Source organism: Budorcas taxicolor, chromosome 3, assembly GCF_023091745.1.
Source record: "Budorcas taxicolor isolate Tak-1 chromosome 3, Takin1.1, whole genome shotgun sequence".
In the NCBI taxonomy this organism is placed as follows: Eukaryota; Metazoa; Chordata; class Mammalia; order Artiodactyla; family Bovidae; genus Budorcas; species Budorcas taxicolor.
The window spans coordinates 88974826-88996301 of NC_068912.1; the positions used below are offsets into that span (position 1 = coordinate 88974826).

Sequence of the window (21476 nt, forward strand, 5' to 3'; positions counted from 1 at the left end):
AAAGAGGGGTGAAATGTGTGTCTGCCTGCTCCTTTCCCTTTTCTCTTCCTCCCCACATTAAATGCTTGTCTGCTCATATAGCTGGCGGGGGGGAAAGCTGACATAAAAATTGGCTTGCTGGAAAGTTTCTCAGCCCCATTTGTCACCTTACCCTTGAAGCCCAATTGTATGTCAACTGCATGTCCCTTCTGATGCCTGCTTGTGAGGGACACACCACAGGTCACTTCCCTATGATCTGCTTCAGCTGCCAAGGCTCTGGTCAAGCTTGCCTGATGGATGGGTGCCTTATTGTTGGAAATGCCTCCACGGAGCTGCTCAGGAAATACGCCTGTGCTGCCTTTTCTGGGTGGTTTTCCATGCTTGACAATAAGGAACATGGAAAATAAAGCATTGAATTTTGCTTTTCTTGAAAGTCCAGTGTTTTAAAGATCTGCTGTGTGTTTTCTAGTTTGAGTTTTGCAAATAAGGCCTCTCAAGCTCTTTGTTTGAGAGCATATGAGCCCTGTCAATGGCTTAATGAAACCATGTGGGCCGTTTATACATGGAGACCAAGGTTTTCCTGTTTTTGTATGTTTGACAGTTTTTTTTGCCCTTCTAATTTCTGATTTCACCAGGGTGGTTATTCTTAGTATTCTCTTCTCTTGATTTGCAGCGCTCGGAAGGAGTGAATGAAATGTGCAACTCGGGGTGTCGTTTCTGAAAGGAGTCATTTTCTTGACGAGGAGTCCTCAATGAGCCTGGCCAAGGCCCGGGATCTGTGTGAAGTGGACTAAGGATTTAGTAGGATGTCAACTGAGACAGAACTTCAAGTAGCTGTGAAAACCAGCGCCAAGAAAGACTCCAGAAAGAAAGGTAGGGCTCAATCTGTTCCTTTCCCAATGGCTACTTATTGTGCAGGAGTGGGTTTTCGGTCTTTGGAATAGTACTTGGTACTATCTTTGTGATTGCATATAGTTTTAGAGTCACCAGCATTATTTGGTGTCTTTTTTATTTACAGTATCATGTTTTAATGGCTCATCCTTCTCTGGGTAAAGTCCAAAAAAAAAAAAAAAAATCTTCATAATATGCAAGGCCCTACTTAACCTGGCTTCTACCTATCTGTCCATCCCTCTAGCAATATCACTGCCTAAATCTGCACCACATCCCCACCCAACCCTATTTGCATTCCAGACATTCTGTGTCTTGTAGTTCACATTTGAATATATTAGGTTTGTCAAAAAGTTTGTTCAGATTCTTCTTTAAGTCTTACGTAACGAACAAACTTTTTGTCTAGCCCAATGCCAGTGATTCTCGAACTCCAGGCATGCAAGCGTGACATAGAAATTTGTTAAAATACAGACTGCGGAGTCTTGTTCCTGGAGTGTTTGGTTCACTAGGTCTAGGATGGGGCCCAAGATGCATTTATAACAAGTTCTCAGATGATGCAGATGCTGGTAGTTCAGAGACCAGATTTTGAGAGCACCTAGGCTATCAGTTAAGCCCCAGATCCTCTTGTTGCTCTCCACTTTTTCTTAGACTGACCTTCTCCTCCTTATTTTTCAGGGTTGAGCTTAGAAGGGCTCCTGAAGGGCCTCTCCTTACTCCCCAAATTGGGTTACTTCTTTTGTTTGACCAGCACTGTATTAGCTCACTTTATTAAAAACACCCTGTATTTTCACTGGAGAGCTGTACTATACATCCCTTCAGAGCTGGATCTCTTGTTCACCCTTTTAACTCCCAGCAATTAGAAAGTGTCTGACATAGAGAAGGCACACAGGCATCTGGTAGAGAAGACTGGCGTGCATAGTGTGATAACAGAATGATTCTATTGCTGTTCATGATTTTTGGAGGATTTGTTCCTATGGCTTTATGACCATGTCTCCTTGTTATAATTAGATGTCAGCAACTTGTTGCTTGGTGTATATGTGTGTGTGTCTGTGGTGTGGTGTGTGTTTTCTGTCTGTGTCTTCTCTTTTCCTCCCTGTCTTTAAGACTGTGTGTAAGAGGATTAATAGAACTCTCTTTCAAGTCTTAAAATCTGTCAGTATGGGACTGCAAACAAGCTGTCGTTGGTTGCTTTGTATAGGCAGTGATTTGTCTGAGACATAGCCATGCCTGCCCAGTCATGTTTTCTGATGGCATTGTCTGATGCTCCGTAGGAAGCAAAGGACATAAATGTAATATATATGCAGTTCTTGGACAGTCAGAACCCTAAGAAGGACTATAAATTTTGCTTTAGATGTTTATTTGAAACACAGGTATTTTGGAAGAAGTCTATTTTATCCTTTAAAACCTAATATAAGCCTTGCTTTTTCTGCATGAGAGTATAAGAATAATAGAAGGAAAGCAAGTGAGAGAACAGGTCTTAGGAGGACTGCTACAGGGAAAAAAAATTATTGCAGAGCCTGGTATGTACTAGAATTCAAATGCTTTATCACTGGAAACGGACAAGTTATATTTTTGCTTCAAATTTAACCTTTCCACTAAATGTATGCGCTTGAATGCTTAATACATTAGAATTGTACTTAATGCATATCTTTTCATTCTTAATTTAAATACATAAAAGCTGCAGCATTCTAAAGAGAGGATTCAGGTTTTTCAGAACATTGGCTTAGTTGAAGATTTGGAATGGGACTGTGAAGGTGACCTTTTGAACTCCTCATCTTCACGTCTTTGGTAGGTCTAAAGTCAACAGAGTACCTGTGCAGAGAGTATCCTCTAGTGAGTGGCTAATACTATGAAGTCTGGGCAGGCAGACCTGTGTTCAGATTCTGCTATATTACTTCCAAACTGCGTGACCTTAGCATGTGACTTCACTTCTCTGAGATTCAGTTTCCTTTCCCTTAAAATGAAGATGGAATATTATAAAGCTCAAAGGCTCACTAGGAAGATTAATTGAAATAAGGCAAATAAAACACATAATATAGAACTTGGCATATGTTAAAAACTCAAAAAAGTTTATCTGTAATCTTCTCTTCTTCCCGTTTCCCCCTCCTCTTCTCCTTCCTTCTTCTCATCTTCTTTCCCTGTCATCTTTCTCCATCTTTCCCACCTATGCCTTCTTTTTCATGTTTCTCTTCTGCCTTTTCCATTCCACCCTCCCCTTCTTTCTCATCTTTATCAGAATTATCACATTGTTTTCTCTTACCCAAGGCGATCGTAAAAAGTATATAGCTGATTTGTCCAGAACAAGACTTTACAATTATTTGTAATTATGCAACAGTGTTCAGTTCAGTTCAGTTGCTCAGTTGTATCTGACTTTGTGCAACCCCATGAATCGCAGCACGCCAGGCCTCCCTGTCCATCACCAACTCCTGAAGTTCACTCAGACTCACGTCCATTGAGTCAGTGATGCCATCCAGCCATCTCATCCTCTGTCGTCCCCTTCTCCTCCTGCCCCCAGTCCCTCCCAGCATCAGAGTCTTTTCCAGTGAGTCAAGTCTTCGCATGAAGTGGCCAAAGTACTAGAGTTTCAGCTTTAGCATCGTTCCCTCCAAAGGACACCCAGGACTGACCTCTTTTAGAATGGACTGGTTGGATCTCCTTGCAGTCCAAGGGACTCTCAAGAGCCTTCTCCAACACCACAGTTCAAAAGCATCAATTCTTTGGTGCTCAGCTTTCTTCACAGTCCAACTCTCACAGCCATACATGGCTACTAAAAAAACCATAGCCTTGACTAGACGGACCTTTGTTGGCAAAGTAATGTCTCTGCTTTTCAATATGCCATATAGGTTGGTCACAACTTTTCTTCCAAGGAGTAAATGCCTTTGAATTTCATGGCTACAGTCACCATCTGCAGTGATTTTGGAGCCCCAAAAAAGAAAGTCTGACACTGTTTCCTCATCTATTTCCCATGAAGTGATGGGACCAGATACCATTATCTTCGTTTTCTGAATGTTGAGTTTTAAGCCAACTTTTTCACTCTGCTCTCTCACTTTCATCAAGAGGCTTCTTACTTCCTCTTCACTTTCTGCCATGAGGGTGGTGTCATCTGCATATCTGAGGTTATTGATACTTCTCCCGGCAATCTTGATTCCAGCTTGTGCTTCTTCCAGCCTAGCATTTCTCATGATGTACTCTGCATATAAGCAAAATAAGCAGGGTGACAATATACAGCCTTGATGTACTCCTTTTCCTATTTGGAACCAGTCTGTTGTTCCATGTCCAGTTCTCACTGTTGCTTCCTGACCTGCATGCAGATTTCTCAAGAGGCAGGTCAGGTGGTCTGGTATTCCCACCTATTGAAGAATTTTCCACAGTTGATTGTGATCCACACAGTCAAAGGCTTTGGCATAGTCAAGAAAGCAGAAATAGATGTTTTTCTGGAACTCTCTTGCTTTTTCCATGATCCAGCCGATGTTGACAATTTGATTTCTCGTTCCTCTCCTTTTCTAAAACCAGCTTGAACATCTGGAAGTTCATGGTTCATGTATTGCTGAAGCCTGGCTTGGAGAATTTTGAGCATTACTTTACTAGCATGTGAGATGAGTGCAACTGTGTGGTAGTTTGAGCATTCTTTGGCATTGCCTTTCTTTGGGATTGGAATGAAAACTGACCTTTCCAGTCCTGTGGCCACTGCTGAGTTTTCCAAATTTGCTGGCATATTGAGTGCAGCACTTTCACAGCATCATCTTTCAGGATTTGAAAGAGCTCAACTGGAAGTCCATCACCTCCACTAGCTTTGTTTGTAGTGATGCTTTCTAAGGCCCACTTGACTTGACATTCCAGGATGTCTGGCTCTAGGTGAGTGACCACACCATCGTGATTATCTTAGTCATGAAGATCTTTTTTGTACAGTTCTTCTGTGTATCCTTGCCACCTCTTCTTGATATCTTCTACTTCTGTTAGGTCCATACCATTTCTGTCCTTTATCAAGCCCATCTTTGCATGAAATGTTCCCTTGGTATCTCTAATGTTCTTGAAGAGATCTCTAGTCTTTCCCATTCTGTTGTTTTCCTCTATTTCTTTGCATTGATCACTGAGGAAGGCTTTCTTATCTCTTCTTGCTATTCTTTGGAACTCTGCATTCAGATGCTTGTATCTTTCCTTTTCTCCTTTGCTTTTTACTTCTCTTCTTTTCACAGCTATTTGTAAGGCCTCCCCAGACAGCCATTTTGCTTTTTTGCATTTCTTTTCATGGGCATGGTCTTGATTCCTGTCTCCTGTACAGTGTCACAAACCTCTGTCCATAGTTCATCAGGCACTCTATCTATCAGATCTAGTCCTTTAAATCTATTTCTCACTTCCACTGTATAAACATAAGGGGTTTGATATAGGTTATACCTGAATGGTCTAGTAGTTTTCCCTACTTTCTTCAGCTTAAGTCTGAATTTGGCTATAAGGAGTTCATGATCTGAACCACAGTCAGCTCCCGGTCTTGTTTTTGCTGACTGTATAGAGCTTCTCCATTTTTGGCTGAAAATAATATAATCAATCTGATTTCGGTGTTGACCATCTGGTGATGTCCATGTGTAGAGTCTTCTCTTGTGTTGTTGGAAGAGGGTGTTTGCTATGATCAGTGCGTTCTCTTGGCAAAACTCTATTAGTCTTTGCCCTGCTTCATTCTGCATTCCAAGGCCAAATTTGCCTGTTACCTCAGGTGTTTCTTGTCTTCCTACTTTTGCATTCCAGTCCCCTATAATGAAAAGGACATCTTTTTTGGGTGTTAGTTCTAAAAGGTCTTGTAGGTTTTCATAGAACCATTCAACTTCAGCTTCTTCAGTATTACTGGTTTGGGGCATAGACTTGGATGGTGATATTGAATGGTTTGCCTTGGAAGCGAACAGAGATCATCCTGTCATTTTTGAGATTGCATCCAAGTGCTGCATTTCAGACCCTTTTGTTGATCATGATGGCTACTCCATTTCTTCTAAGGGATTCCTGCCTGCAGTAGTAGATATAATGGTCATCTGGGTTAAATTCACCCATTCCAGTCCATTTTAGTTCTGATTCCTAGAATGTCGACATTCACTCTTGCCATAGCAGTTTCTATTCTTGATACCCTTGTCTGGACCAAGGCACAGGAAAGCACACATATACATTAAAAAGAGAGAACAAGAATGTGCTGGTAATAGGATTAATTCATTTCCTGTTCTTTAGTTTCGGCTATGAGATTATATAAGGATTCCATTAAACAAATGTTGCTAGCTGGGCCAAAATAAGTAGAACTTTAAAAGGAAGTAAGTAGTTTATATATTCATTGGTCTTGAATCTTGAATATAATAGTGTTACTAAACTTTTTTAGTAATATTTTTCTATGATTCCTCTTTGATTTTCTCATGAAGCAGTATATAAATAACCTTATAAGTAAGTTTCAGGATTCTTCCCAATCTTTAAATATTTGTTCTTTTTCTTATTTTATTACATTGTCTCAGCCTAGTAGTACAAAAGACTTGCCTGGTGACTCACATGATAAAGAATCTGCCTGTACTGCAGGATACCTGGATTCAGTTCTTGGATTGGGAAGATCCCCTAGAGAAGGGATTGGCAACCCAGTCTATTATTCTTGCCTGGAGAATTCCATGGACAGAGGACCCTGGTGGGCTACAGTCTGGGGTGGGGGCGGGGGGGGGAGTTGTAAAGAATCATTACTATGATATTTAGTAGAGAGTAGGTCATGACATCTGGTCCCATCACTTCATGGGAAATAGACGGGGAAACAGTGGAAACAGTGTCAGACTTTATTTTGGGGGGCTCCAAAATCACTGCAGGTGGTGACTGCAGCCATGAAATTAAAAGATGCTTACTCCTTGGAAGAAAAGTTACGACCAACCTAGATAACATATTCAAAAGCAGAGACATTACTTTGCCGACTAAGGTCCGTCTAGTCAAGGCTATGTTTTTTCCTGTGGTCATGTATTGATGTGAGAGTTGGACTGTGAAGAAGGCTGAGCGCCAAAGAATTGACGCTTTTGAACTGTGGTATTGGAGAAGACTCTTGAGACTCCCATGGACTGCAGGAGATCCAACCAGTCCATTCTAAAGGAGATCAGCCCTGGGATTTCTTTGGAAGGAATGATGCTAACGCTGAAACTCTAGTACTTTGGCCACCTCATGCGAAGAGTTGACTCATTGGAAAAGACTGTGATGCTGGGAGGGATTGGGGGCAGGAGGAGAAGGGGACGACAGAGGATGAGATGGCTGGATGGCATCACGGACTCGATGGATGTGAGTCTGAGTGAACTCCGGGAGTTGGTGATGGACAGGGAGGTCTGGTGTGCTGCAATTCATGAGGTCGCAAAGAGTTGGACACGACTGAGCGACTGAACTGAACTGAAATGAGGTATCCTTAACTTTTTCTTAAGTTAATGGAAATGCCTTAAATTACCTGTAAGTGTGATATTTAAGTTTTTTTAATATTCATTATTAGTTCCCCTTCATTTATCATTTCTGGGAATTATTTTTTAAGTCTTGAATTTTCATGTTGAAGTTTATGATGCTTTTTCTATATTCATTTCAATGATTATACATGTATTTTTTCGTTTAGTTTAAAATCAGTAATAAATCACTTATTTCACTGATAGATTTTCTAATCCTCATTTGTGTTTATGATATCTTATTTTACAAGCCCTGTGGTTTTAGTTTGATGTTTTACTTAATATTTTGTTATTTATATTCATCAGCAAGGTTGGTATATATTTTTCTTTTCTTGAACAATCTTTGTGCCTGACATAGGTCAAGTTTAATAACCTTACATAATGATATTGGTGGTAAGGAAACACAATAAGTTTAGACTTCTTTATGAACAATAAATATTTTTTTTCGTTTTTGATAGTTTCATTAGAATTTTAAAAAGTTATAGATGCCTATTACTGAAAACTAGAAAAGACAAGGTACGCATGCATAATCCTAAAAATTAAAAATAACTTATTAACATTCGAAGTTACTTCCTTCTGAACTGACTTTCCGGGGTAATATATATACTTGAGATTATGCTGTTCATATGATTTTACATGCTGCTTTGTCATTTGACATTCTATCATAAGTGTATTTCTCATTTTACTACCTGGTATTACAGAATGGAAACGTTTTTCTTTTCTTGGCAAGATTTAGATGGTTGGTGAGGCAGACATTTTGCTTCCTAAAAAAAAAAACACCTGGCAATGTGAGACATCTATCATGACAAACAGCAGCATAAAGAATGTTAATAGGCCATTAATAATTCTTCAGAACCCTTTCAGCCTAGTTCTGTGACCCAGGCTGTTGAAAGTAAGTCAGACAGATGCACAAACAAGTCACACTGGAGCATATTTCACCACACAATGAGTTTCTAGACAGGCCATGTATGAGATGCAACTAGAGTATTCATAGTTCACATAAGGAGGGGATGAAAGTAGTGAGAAATCAAGTCATTTCATTGTTATTGGATTGTATCACTAGACATGCAGCTTGTCAGAGGTGCTTATTCTGGGAGTGGAATTTGATGGAGGACCAGAAAGAAAGAACGTATACTTTCAGGTTCATTATCTGCTGTTAAAGGGAGAGGGTCAGCTGACACAGTCTGTGGTGATCCTGGCCTTAGGACACCCAGTAGAAGACTGTGGTAGAGGAGTGGGTCCCAGCCTTAACAGACATATCTGGGGGTGACTTTAGTGAGTGCCATCTGGAAGCTTAGTGTCGTGGAAGAGTGCTAATTGTGGAGTCCAGCAGACCTGGTTTTTCCTCTGTAACTCTTGTTCTTATCTATTGTGTAACCAGAATTTAGCTCCATTGACCCTTGTCTTTAAGTGTGTGATTCAAGTGTGTGTGTAGGGGGAGATGGTGGGTATTACTACTCTGCTTGTTTATCGGAAAGGTGAGTGAAATTATCTTGGATAAAGGGCCAGCTTGGGATCTGCAATATGGTCAGGGTTAGCTTTTTTGTCCTCTTCCTTCTGAGATCACGGGTTAGTATTTTCTCCCTATTTTATAGAAACACTTGGACATAAACTTAGTCACTTTCCTTATATTTATTTTGGAGCTCTTCTCAAGGATAATTGATGAAGAACAGTGACACAGCAACATGCTACCTGATTATTTCCTCCCAAACTGTGTTTGAACCCTAGCTGTGTGCCTCAGTAGCTGTGCAGACTTTGGGGAGGTTTCTTAGAAAATTTCTGTCAGTTGTGCAAAGGAATGGTTTCAAGAATGGCATGCTCAGGGTCCTAATCCCTCCACTGACTGGTGAGTCCTGGGAAAGAACTCTGTTAATAATAACTGGCTTACCACTTAGAAGCTCATAAACTTTCATATTTATTATCCCACTGGTCCTTAGGACCTTGGGAGAGTAAATTTGGAAAGTCTTATCAGCCCTTTGGTGCAGAGAGAGCTGCTATTCCATCACTTTTGTCTGCTGCTTTTATCCTGCAGGGAGGCAGATTTGGGGTCATCAAGACCTTGAATTTGTGTTTGTACCCCAGACCCCCCGCTCTCTTGTTGTTCATCTCCAGGCAAGTCACTTCCACACTTTGAGCCTTACTTTCCACAGGCGTTCAGTGGATGTAGAACTTATATTTTCCATGTGTGACATGTAGAAGAGGCATATGTCATTAATTACTTTGTCTGCAAATGTTTATTCAGTCCTAGCCATGAGCCCAGTGGGAGCTTGGTGTTCTGGAATTGGAGCCGGGGGACAGAGACACTGGAGAAGGAGATTTGGGCTCCAGCCAGTACCTATAGCCTAAGAACTTCTGCCTGAGGGGAGGCTCTTCGGACTTCTGTGGGACTCATCCTTGTGGCTCAGTGGTAAAGAATCCACCTGCAGTGCAGAAGATGTACGTTCGATCCCTGGGTCAGGAAGATCCCCTAGAGGAGGAAATAGCAACCCACTCCAGTATTCTTGCCTGGGAAATCTCATGGACAGAGGAGCCTGGCAGGCTACAGTCCATGGGGTCAAAAAGAGTAGGACCTAACTGAGTACCCATACGTGCATGTATCTTTCAGAAAAAAAAAACAAAACCAAACACATATATATATGTTTCCATGTTGCTACTTTTCTTCATTTCCATCTGTTACTATTCATAAATTTTGTGTTAATTTTTACTCCAATTTATATTTACCAAGTAAAATACTTGGACTGTGAAGAAGGCTGAGTGCCGAAGAATTGATGCTTTTGAATTGTGGTTTTGGAGAAGACTCTTGAGAGTCCCTTGGACTGCAAGGCGATCCAACCAGTCCATTCTGAAGGAGATCAGCCCTGGCATTTCTTTGGAAGGAATGATGCTAAAGCTGAAACTCCAGTACTTTGGCCACCTCATGCAAAGAGTTGACTCACTGGAAAAGACTGTGATGCTGGGAGGGATTGGGGGCAGGAGGAGAAGGGGACGACAGAGGATGAGATGGCTGGATGGCATCACCGACTCGATGGACGTGAGTCTGAGTGAACTCCGGGAGATGGTGATAGACAGGGAGGCCTGGCGTGCTGCGATTCATGGGGTCGCAAAGAGTCAGACACGACTGAGCGACTGAACTGAACTCAACTGAAATTATGAAAACTTTTTTCACTGCTTTCCTGACCCAAAGCAGGTGGATTTCGGCTTAATATAAGTAACATGATACTCCAGATGTCTATGTACATTAAAACATGAATAACTTGTCTAGAAGTACAGGAAAGTTTAGAAGGAATTAGTGTTTGGGGGCTGGAAGAGCCTCTCTTTCAAGATGTGTTCTTAAGAGAAGAATGACTTGCCCCGTTAGTCACTCAGTCAGTCAGTGGTGGAGACAGAGCTGGAAGTCAGGAATAACTCCCTGGATGGTGTTGCTTGAGGTTATAGATTATCAACAACTTCCCTTCTTAGGATTAAGCTCTTCGTGTGTTTGCTCCCTCTTTTGTGTTGAAGCCTCCTGGAAGAGCTCATGCTTTAGAATCAGACAGACTGAAATGTGCAGTCAAGGCTCAGCACCTTTACTACATGTATCTCTCAGGCTAACTGCTTAATTGTTTCAAGTCTCAGCTCCTTCACCTTAAAATGGAGGTAATAATACCTGTCCTAAAGTGTTGTAATGACTATTATATGAGTCAAAAATATAAAACACTTAACAGTTCTCTGTATACAGACTCAAGGAAATTTTCCCTTTCCCCTCTGGCCCCCCAGCTGCCTGCCTGAAAGGTGACCTTTTTCTTAGTGCTGCAGAATATTAAAAAAACGTAGAAGGTACCCTTTTTCCAGAGGTGCATGGGGGTAATCAGGCAGTGAAAAAAACATACTGGTCAGTCTTCAAAAGGATGCTTTTTCCAAGAATAACTGGGAAGTTAGACAGGAAATACAAGGGAAAATGGACCATGTTGTCAAGCTACATTCATTAATAACCATCGTTTCTTGTGTGTTTCCTGCATGCTAACCATTTTAGATAAATTGTCCCCAATGAGCCCCAACCTTACATTGCCCCATGGAACACATAAGAAAATAGTGTTCAGAGAGATCAAGGGACTTGCCCGAGGTCATATAGCTGGTCTACACTAGCTGGAATGCACTAACGAGTTTGTCTGATGTGTAAGTTGGTGCCCTCTAAACACACGCGTTGGCCCTGTGCCTTGCTGTGGGAGGTGGGAAATGTGAAAAAGGGCTACACTCTTTTGGGGGGATGGACATAGAAACAGGTTAGCCACTTGAAGTCAATTTATGGCACCATTTTGTTTTCTCAGAGTTGGATCTTGGTGAGCTAATCACTCTACTGGTGGTGTGATTTACAGGCTTTGGAAATTCAGTGTCAAGGATTCAAGGATTTAGTAGCAAGACAACATACATTTCTCTGGGGTTGGTCCATGAAGTTCTTGGGCTAAAGAGTTTGAAAAGGAGGAAACACCATTTTGGGACCCAAAGTCTAGTTTTTATGGAAAGACTGCTGTATCACGTTACATGCAGTAGGCAGAGTCTTCTGTATTCCCCACAAGCACATGGCCTTGAACTTATTACAGGACGCCTCACCCACTGTGGCCATTCCCTGAAGATAAATTCGTTTCTGGCTTCATTGGTGACTTTATTCTAACTGGTTTCTTTAGAAAGTCGGTTTTTTTCAGATCCCGCTGCACACCTGCTCTCCTCCATGAACATATTTTGTAACCCCAGCAGAGCAAGCTGCAGCAGGCAGAGCAGGAAGCCAGCCTCTGAGACCTGGTCCATGCCTCTCTGTCCCTTTTTCTCTCCCCATCCTGCACCATCAGAGCCCTGGTCTCAGGACGCACTTCTGCTACTTTCATGCATGCTGCTCCCTCACTTGGATCATCTTTCTCACCCTGTTCTCTGGACTGACTTGGTCTTCCTTCAGAACCCGGCAACCATTTGACAGATCCATCGTCCTTGACACTTCAAGCTTCCAAGTGCCCTCGATGAATTAATCAATGATATTAGTTCCTGCAACCTCCTAAATATCTCTCAAATCCACTCATCCTCTCTCTCCACACTCCCCCTCTCCTCAGGATAGTTTGGGCTGCCTTCATCTGTCATCCAGACCATCCCATCACCCTCCTGAGCAGTCCTCAGGTTTTCAGAATCATCTATCTCCAAGCTCTTCCTGACACTGCTCACTAATGGGAGGATCTGATCAGTTCTGACCTTTGCTTCAGACCCTTCTGTGAACGGTCCCCACTGCCCTCAGGATAAAGTCCACGAGGTTTATCAGGGCTTCAGGGAAGCCCTGCCTGGCCTGTCCCCTTCTTATCTTTCCAGTCACATTCCTTACCACTCTTCCAGAATGATACTCCACTCCCTGGCTTAACAGAATTCATTTCAGTTTCCTGATCGTACCATGATATATTTTGCATTTGGAATTTTGCAAATGTTTTTTCTTCTTCCAAGAATAGTGCTTAAAAATAATTCTCTTCAAAGCAACTCCACTTCTGCTTTAGCTTCAAGTTAGCTATTACATCCCTGGAAATATTCGGGGGACCCAATGCAACCCACCCAATGCGATCCCCAGTTGTGATCATGACCAGTCTGTGTGCTCACAAAGCCCCTCATTTTGCCCATCTTAATACATGGTTTTAATCATCTTTCAGTTCCTCTTTATCCCTCTGTACGCTGGGAGTTCTATGAGTGCAGGAACTCCATCTGGCTTCAGTTTAAAAAGAATAATCATAATTTAAAAATTTTATTTATTTTTGGATGTGCTGGATCTTTGTTGCAGCAGGCTTTTCTCTAGTCGTGACCAGCAGGGAGCTACTCTGGTTGCAGTACTTGAGCTTTCGTTGCGGAGGCTTCTCTTGTTGTAGAGCGTGGACTCTAGGGCGCTTGGGCTTCCGTAGCTGTGTTTCCCAGGCTATAGAGCACATGCTCAATAGCTGTGGTGACTGGGCTTAGTTGCTCCATGGCACATGGGATCTTCTCTTACCAGGGATCAAACTCATTTTTCCTGCATTGGCAGGCAGATTCTTTACCACTGAGCCATCAGGCAAGCTTCTAACTTCACTTTTACCACTAAGCACAGTGTTGGAAGATGTAGGTGTGCAGCCTTGTTGAATGAATAAGTGAATGAATGACTAAAAAAGCCTCTCATGCCTCGATTTGTGAAGGCTCTTACAGCATACTTCATTTATTCAAATCATCACATCTACCGCATTTTTCTTACACTTTTTTGTTTATTTCTCTGCCTCTGCCACTAACTATGAGTTCCCAGCACAGCATTTGGAGCATGGTAGGCATTCATTAGATGTTTGTTGAATTAATTATCATAAAGTGTGGGGGAGAATGATTTGCACAAGCAGAAAGAAAATTTAAAACCATAAACATTTCCCTTAAGAGCTTGCTCTAGAGATTCTTATTATGTTGCACTGAAAATTCCTCCTATTCAGTGAACCACCTCTCCCTTTTGCAATGTGTGTCCAATCATGTCTGGTGCTATAATTCAGCATGATGTGGGCCATATTGGTAGTAAGAGCTATAAGATTTGCCATATTAGTTCATCCCACTGCTTCATTAAGCTCAGTGTGCTGCCTCTGGCAGTGGCTGGGCTTGAATTTTGATGTTTGGAAGAACGAAGCCCGTCATATTAGCCCTCTGATTTCTATGAGTCAGGTAAAGTTACAGTCCTGCCCAGTGTCTGAGAGTCTTCATCTTTGCAGATATTCAGTAAGTGGCCCAGAGCATGCGGTTTTATTATCTGTGTGGATTTTCTGAGCAGACAAAGAAAGCCCCAGGTGTGTCAGGATGTGAGCAACCCCATCCTATAGTGACAGTTTCTGGGATGGTCAGAGTACAGCATGGTGCAGGATTACATGTTTCTGCCCAGTCCATCAAGAGAGCACCCGTAGGTCAAAGGGAGAGGTGAGGGTCGGGTGGAGATGTCTCATTTAAGCTTGAACACAAGCATCCCCTTATTTCATGAGAAGCAACTGAGGCTCAGATTGATGAACAACTTGCTTGAGATCACACAGCATGTGACAAGTTAGGGACACATTTGCACCTTAATCTCTCTGATCGCAGAGCCTGTGCCTGTGCTGAACAGTGGACTGAACTTCTCCCTACTGAATGAGTGTCCTCTTGTTAATTACCTAGTGATACTTACACTGAAAGACATCTTCCTACAGATTCCAGTAGTCACACCATTGGGCTGAGATGGCCTCGGCGGCATAAAGGAGTGATAGTAGACCACGTGGTGGAGGCAGAAAGGGAGTTAGCAAAGCATAGAAGCCCCAGCACTTTACCCCTTGTGACTGTGGTGTGTGAAAGGTTGCTATCTATAAGGGTTCTAGAAGCTGAGAAGGAAACATTTTGCTTTCTTTACGAGGATGCCAGAGAGTCCAGGCTTTCCAGATGTTTTCCAGTTTTCGCAGAGTTCAGGATGAGGTGTACTTGAAGGATTTTGGCTGCATATAAATTAAAATACATTTTGATCTGAATTTGGAACAGGTGCTCTGATTTTGCAGATGCCCCAGTTCCGTGAATAGTATCCTTGGCTCAGTTTACCTCCCAGTGGGCACCCCCACATCAGAAATACTAATGAGGATGATGGTGATGAAGGTAACTACTCTCCGCCCACAATTACAGAATCATAGGCAATGTATTCACGCTTTTATATATATTTTCTCTTGCAGAATAACCCCTTGAGGTAGCTCCTTATTTGGAATCTCATGCTTGCCGGGGAGAAAACAGAAATAGGAGAAGGGAGACAGAGTGAATGCTGTAATCTCAGAATGAATGCTCTGAAGAGCCCTGTGGTTCTGTCTCACGCATCCATTTAGCAGGTATTACATGTGCCTTACATGTACCTGGCACATTCTGAACAGGGTGACCTGCTTGAACCTCCTAAACATGCTTGAGTTTGCTGCAGCAGCTCTCCTTTCAATCTGGAAAAAATCCCCTTCTCTCCTGCTTGCTTTCAAGGTTCATCTGATCCTCTGAGACCCAGCTAGATGGCATCCCCCTCCTGCATGTAATTCAACCTTCCTTTCTCCATGATTTTCAGCATACCATTTTAGAACATTTTTAATTTAGATGAAGCTCTCCTACCTTTCTTCCATCTATTAACATTTCACTTACAGACTTCTCTTCCTTGCCAGATTGATAGAGGGGACTGTGTCTTGTGCATCATTTTATCCTCTCAAAGTTGAGAGGAGGAGAATTAGTAAAGAATTCCCACTGAGAGGAATGGGAAATGGCATTAATTAGTTGACTACTCAATGCAGGCAGAGAATGCAATGAGAATCCAAAAGATTTATGAAGTCTGTAGCACTCCCATTTTTCAGATGAATAAACATACTCAGATAAGTTCAAAGTTTGTTCAGCATGGCTCATCATGTGAATGGAAGAGCGAGAATTTTAAACTCAGGTCTAAATGATCCAGAGCACAGGACCTTTTTGATATATTCTGTGTTTTCTCCACAGTGGTCATTGAATAGAACCTCAGTGCAAGCTCATTTCCTAGGGGTCTGGTTGCTCTTGCAAAGCAGTGGCGACATATGCAGTTTACTTTTATAAAGAGTTCCTATATCAACATTAGAGATTTCACTTCCTTCTACCTGGGGACTGTGGTCACTTAAGTCTTTCAACCTTTCCTGGCTGGCACTGCTGCTCTAGGAAGAACATGCATTCTAATTGTTAAACCAGAGGCAAGAAAAGCCACGCAGGAACTCACATTGGAAGAAGCCCAGCAGATGATGAATAGCAGACCTGAATCTTATCATGTATTTCAGGATGATGTACGGGACTGTTGGAAACTGCCTTTGACAAATGTGCCCGGGAAGGGGAATTATCTCCAACAATGAAAAATGTCCTTATTATGTGATCCTAAAAAAGGATCAGGACCCCTATCATTGGGGAAATGATTATCCCCACATCCTTTATTAACAGAGATATGGAAGCGTGTGCTAAAGACGATGGACATGGCAATGATGCTGTGATGGATAGCCGTGAGAGCTGAAGTCAGGCTGGACGTAGGAAAGGTAGCCTGATGCTTGATGGCAGACGGGAAATGTGTAACTCTCTCAGGTCGCTTTTAGCCCTTGCTTCCTAAGCTCTGCAAGACTTGTCCCTGCTGTCTTAGTTGAGTATTCAGGGGCTTTTGGCCAGGCTGAGGCTCTGATTAAATAGTAGGAGGGATATAAGTTTGTAGGAAATAAAGCTATTTTTATAGGGGGAAGAAAATGGTGTGCCCAGCATGTTAAATATTTAATCTCATTTTATTTTCACATTTCACATTCATATGTAGAAACCTGGAATCATAGAGATTCAGTAGCCTGTCCAAGGCTGGAAACCAGCAAAGAGAGGATTTGAACCTGAGCAGTCTGATTTCCAATTCTGCATGCTTTGGTAGCTTTTAATAAATAACGTTCTGGCTGGAGTTCAAAACAGTGGGAGAAGCAGCTAAATGAGGTGTGTATGTGAAGGTGCCTGCTGTCATCTTTAGTACAGAGCAGATGTTCAGGAATGCTAGTTAGGTCAAGACTTTGGATACAGCACAGAGAGCTCAGGTTGATGCTCTGTGATGACCTACATGGGTGGGATGGGAGGTCTTTGAAAGTTCCTTCCTTTCTTCTCCCCTCCCCTGTCTCTTTCCTACCTTCTTCCCTCCGTTCCATTTGTGAGCTTTTTCTAAAGCCAGGCAGAATGCTGGCCACAGAAGAGGATTGTAAACAAGTCCCTGGCTTAAAGACCCTAAAATCTAATATGAAAGGCAGACAACTGAGAAGCAATTATAGTTCCTTGGAGTTAAGTTAAAATCCCAAAACAGAGATAATCAGGTTTCCAAGGACTTCCCAGGGTTTGTGAGATTTAAATAAAGATTCTTGGAGTTCAGATTTCTTTTTTTTATTCAATGAATGCTTTGTGAAATATCTCCCATTATTACAGGCATTATCTACCTATTAGATTTAAGCCCCCAGTTGCGAAAAATAAATCTTACTCTGTCTTCCAGTGAAAGGAAGGCCAGTGGATCAGACATCTCACTGGGTAGCAACTTGCTCCCCCTTCTTCTTGAGTAAAATCTCCTTCAATATACACACATATTTTATTCATTTCCTGTTATGCATAGGACCAGGTACATAGTATGTGCTCATTAAGTGTGTGTTGAACAACAGAGCAACCTATATTAGAGGTGATTCTTTGGCTTTTGGGCTACATTTTACTAGAATCAGTAATTTATATTCCATTAGTTTTCCTTTGATGTTTTAAAATAATGATTACTGTAGTTTCCCCTGCTCACAGAGTTATAGATTGCAAATAGATTTTGTGTAATTCACCAAAGCCAGTCAATTTTAATGGCTGCTTGGAGCACTGTGTAGAGGATTCTGAAATCGTATCCTAGCTTTGAGTGAAAGCAGTTAACACTCAGGTGTATATCTTTTCAGTTTTTTTAGTTTTTCTGCATAAAAGTGTGTGCACACAAGCCTGCAAACACATACCTTCTAGTTTGATCTTCCTGCGCATTTAATTCCACGCTTTTTCACTAAACCTTACATTTTAAGCTGTTTCATGTCGTTATAAACTTTCGACAGTCATCATTTCCAAAAATCCCAAGTGATCTCGTTTTCTTTAGCTTTTACTCAGGAAATATCTCTCCCAACCCTTCTGTCACTGTTGCATTCTTCAGTGGTCCATTCCCAACTTTGCCAAATCTTGCTGAAGTTGGGGCATATACAGAACTGTTTCAATAGCCAGTGATTCATTTTGCTTTTCCTCCTTCAGCTGATGCAGTGTTTGTCTTCCGTATTTTGTGGCCTAGGGAACATGGTAACTTATTTCGTACAGTGAGAAGAAACCGAGAGATTTTGGGGTGGGCTTCCCTTTGTAGGAGGGCCACCAGCATGGGCCACTGTCCTGGTACAACCTTGGCCTTGAGCTTTGCCAGTGGAGGCCTCTGAGCTCTAGTGCTTTTGCCCTTCAAATCTTTTAACCTCAGCTTATCAACTTTAATACATTGTCCTGGTGCCTTGATTTTTTGGTTCATCTATTTTAATGTGATGAAATGTAAAAACCAAGCACAGCCTTGTCCCCTCACAATGACTTTAGAGTTTTTCAGCTGATAACCTAGCTTTCACCTGTTAAGGATTCGAATTTTAAACAGTCAAAAATACATTTTCCTGGTATCTATCATCAAGTGATTAGTGCAACTATTTAGTTCTGGTCGTCTTTCCTATTCTTGGTAGATTTATTTCTCTTCTTAGAATTCTCCCATCGCCCTCTCTGTCTGGGAGACTGGAGATGTCATTTAAACCTTGCTTATTAGGATTCCATTATTTGTCTCTCATATATAGTCAGCTAAATCAAAAAGTCAGACAGTGTTTTTAAATTGCAAATTTAAATGACAATTTATAGACCAGGTCTACTGGAAATTTTCTGTCCTTGGCATCCATCATTGTTTGTGTGTACATAATTTTATGTTCTCCCTTTTTATCTTCTTGAGAGCACAGCACACATGTCTATCAGTAGAATCAGAACTGCTTGCAATCGAACAAAAAAGGCAATAAAGATCTTGAAAGGAAATGAAGACAAATACCCTATACCAGATCTTACTTAAATATTAGCTCTTTTCCTCCTCCTTCCCCTCCTCTGCCTCTTAAAGAAGAAACTTGCGTTGTCACTTTTCCTTTTTTTAAGTATTGAAACTCATGGTTTAGATTCAGAGAAAGTAAACATTTGCCCAGGGCCTGAAATATGCCAAATACTCTTAATCTCAGTTAATCTTTGTGATAAACCAGTGATCATGACACTGTTATTGATATTGTGATAGCTAATATTTATTGAACACTTACTCTGTACTGTGGGTTGTTGTATCTTTTGCTTACTGTGACTCATTCAAAATAATAACAGATTGCTTTCTGAAGGGGGAAACTGACATTTCATGGGAGGCAACTTGCTCAAGGCCCAAAGCTGAGTGAATGATGCAACTCCCACTTCCAATTAGAACTCTGCCCACCACACTAGTTTCTATTTTTATTTTCAGTAAAGAAAATTTTGTTTCAGTAAGAAAATTGGGGACCTATTTAGTATCTCTATTTTATAAGAATGACAAGCTGAAAAGTCATCTCACTATGCCTTGCTGAGTTTTAATTTTGAGCAGGTTGCCTTCGATGGGGTAGCTTTAAACCTTGAAATCATCTTCTTTTATCGGTCCATTTTCTCTGGGATCAGAGTAGATTGGCAAAAGCATTATGATCTTCCATTTCAGAGTTGAAGGATTATCTATCTTGATGGGGCAAATCATCTCTAAAATCCTTCTAAAGCCGGCTGCAGAGGTTGGTACATTTCAGAAAATAACCTGTGGTACCCAGGACCTTCAGTGATGGGAATCAGTGGAGTAAGATTTACACTGGGAGGGCCCACCTTTAACACATGGTCCCAGGGCATCTGTTGTGTCAGGCATTTCCATTTGTAGCAGGAGCCTGAAGTTCCTCCTTGCAGCCTCAGCTCACTGCCAGGCTACAGTGTCAGCAGCAGCTGGTGGAGTCAAGAATTTGTAGGATTCCAGTCAGACATGGGAGATGAGGATATGGGGCCATGAGGAGATTTCCTTGTGTCTGAAACAAAAAAAGAGAGAGAGGGAGCCAGAGGAGGCTAAGGGAGCCTTAAGACCATAAATGCAGGTTTGACCCTATATGAAACAAAGAGGAAAGGAAGGAAGATAGGATGGGTGGAAGCATCTTAGACATCAACAAGGTCTTTGTAGAGTCATTGAGCCAAAGTCGCTCATCAGAGGAATCCTGTATCTCCTGGGAATGGGTTGGCCAGAGTATTCCTGCCCTGATCTATTTTTTGGCTGGGAACAGCTTGTGGGAAGCATAATCTTGGTGCAGATGGATTTCTTTCTGTTTCTGATTTTTATTTTATATTGTACTATAGTTGGTTTACAGTGTCATGTAGGTTTAAGGCATTTAGCAAAGTGATTCAGTTATACATAGGCATATATCTATTTGTCAGATTGTTTTCCCATATCGGTTATTGCAGAACATTGAGTTGAGTTCCTTGTGCTGTACAATAGGTCCTTGTTGATTCAGTTCAGTCTCTCAGTTGTGTCCAACTCTTTACAACACCATGGATTGTGCACACCAGGCTTCCCTGTCCATCACCAACTCCTGGAGCTTACTTAAACTCACGTCCATTGAGTCAGTGATGCCATCTAACCATCTCATTCTCTGTCATCTTCTTCTCCTCCTGCCTTCAATCTTTTCCAGAATCAGGGTCTTTTCCAGTGAGTCAGCTCTTTGCATCAGGTGGCCAAAGAATTGGAGTTTCAGCTTCAGCATCAGTCCTTCCCATGACTATTCAGGACTGGTTTCCTTTAGGATTGACTGGTTTGATTTCCTTGCAGTCCAAGGGACTCTCAAGAATCTTCTCCAACACCAGAGTTCAAAAGCATCAATTCTTCAGTGCTCAGCTTTCTTTACAGTCCAACTCTCACATCCATACATGACTACTGGAAAAACCATAGCTTTGACTAGATGGACCTTTGTCGGCAAAGTAATGTCTCTGCTTTTTATATGCTGTCTAAGTTGGTCATAGCTTTTCTTCCAAGGATCATCTATCTTATATATAGTAGTGTGTATATGTTGATCCCATCCTCCTAAATGTATTTCCCTGCCACCTTTCCCTTTTGATAAGCATAGTTTATTTTTCATGTCTGTGAGTCTGTTTCTGTTTTATACATAAGTTAATTTGTATCTTTTTAAATGATATTATATCATGTTTGTCTGAATTACTTTACTTATTGTGATAATCTCTAGGTCCATTTGTGTTGCGGCAAATGGCATTCATTCTTTTTTATGACCGAGTAATATTCCGTTGCATACATGTACCATATCTTTATCCATTCATCTGTCGATGGTTGCTTCAATGTCTTGGCTGTTGTGAATAGTGCTGCAGTGAACACTGGGGTGCATGTATCTTTTCAAATTATGATTTTCTCTGGTTATGTGTCCAGGAGTGGGATTATTGGTTAATATAGCAGCTCTAGTTTTAGTTTTTTAAGGACCCTCCATACTGCTCTCCAGAGTGAATTTCTGAGTGTAGCACCTGGGGCACAAGGCTATTTTCTTCCCTGCTGTTGGTTGTCTGCAAGATGCGCCCTCATGGCCCTCTCTTGGCACC

At 41.6% G+C, this 21476-nt stretch overlaps 1 protein-coding gene across 1 annotated transcript in view; it reads left to right on the plus strand.

Annotated features, from left to right (window-relative positions):
- The first annotated feature begins 737 nt into the window (after nucleotides 1–737).
- The window catches only part of DAB1 (DAB adaptor protein 1), a 296632-nt gene continuing 275893 nt past the window's right edge, over nucleotides 738–21476 (plus strand). Inside the window, exon 1 of the mRNA XM_052637938.1 lies at nucleotides 738–852. Within this exon, the coding sequence (XP_052493898.1) occupies nucleotides 786–852 (67 nt within the window). The 5' untranslated portion in view covers nucleotides 738–785. The remainder of the gene's footprint in view (nucleotides 853–21476) is intronic.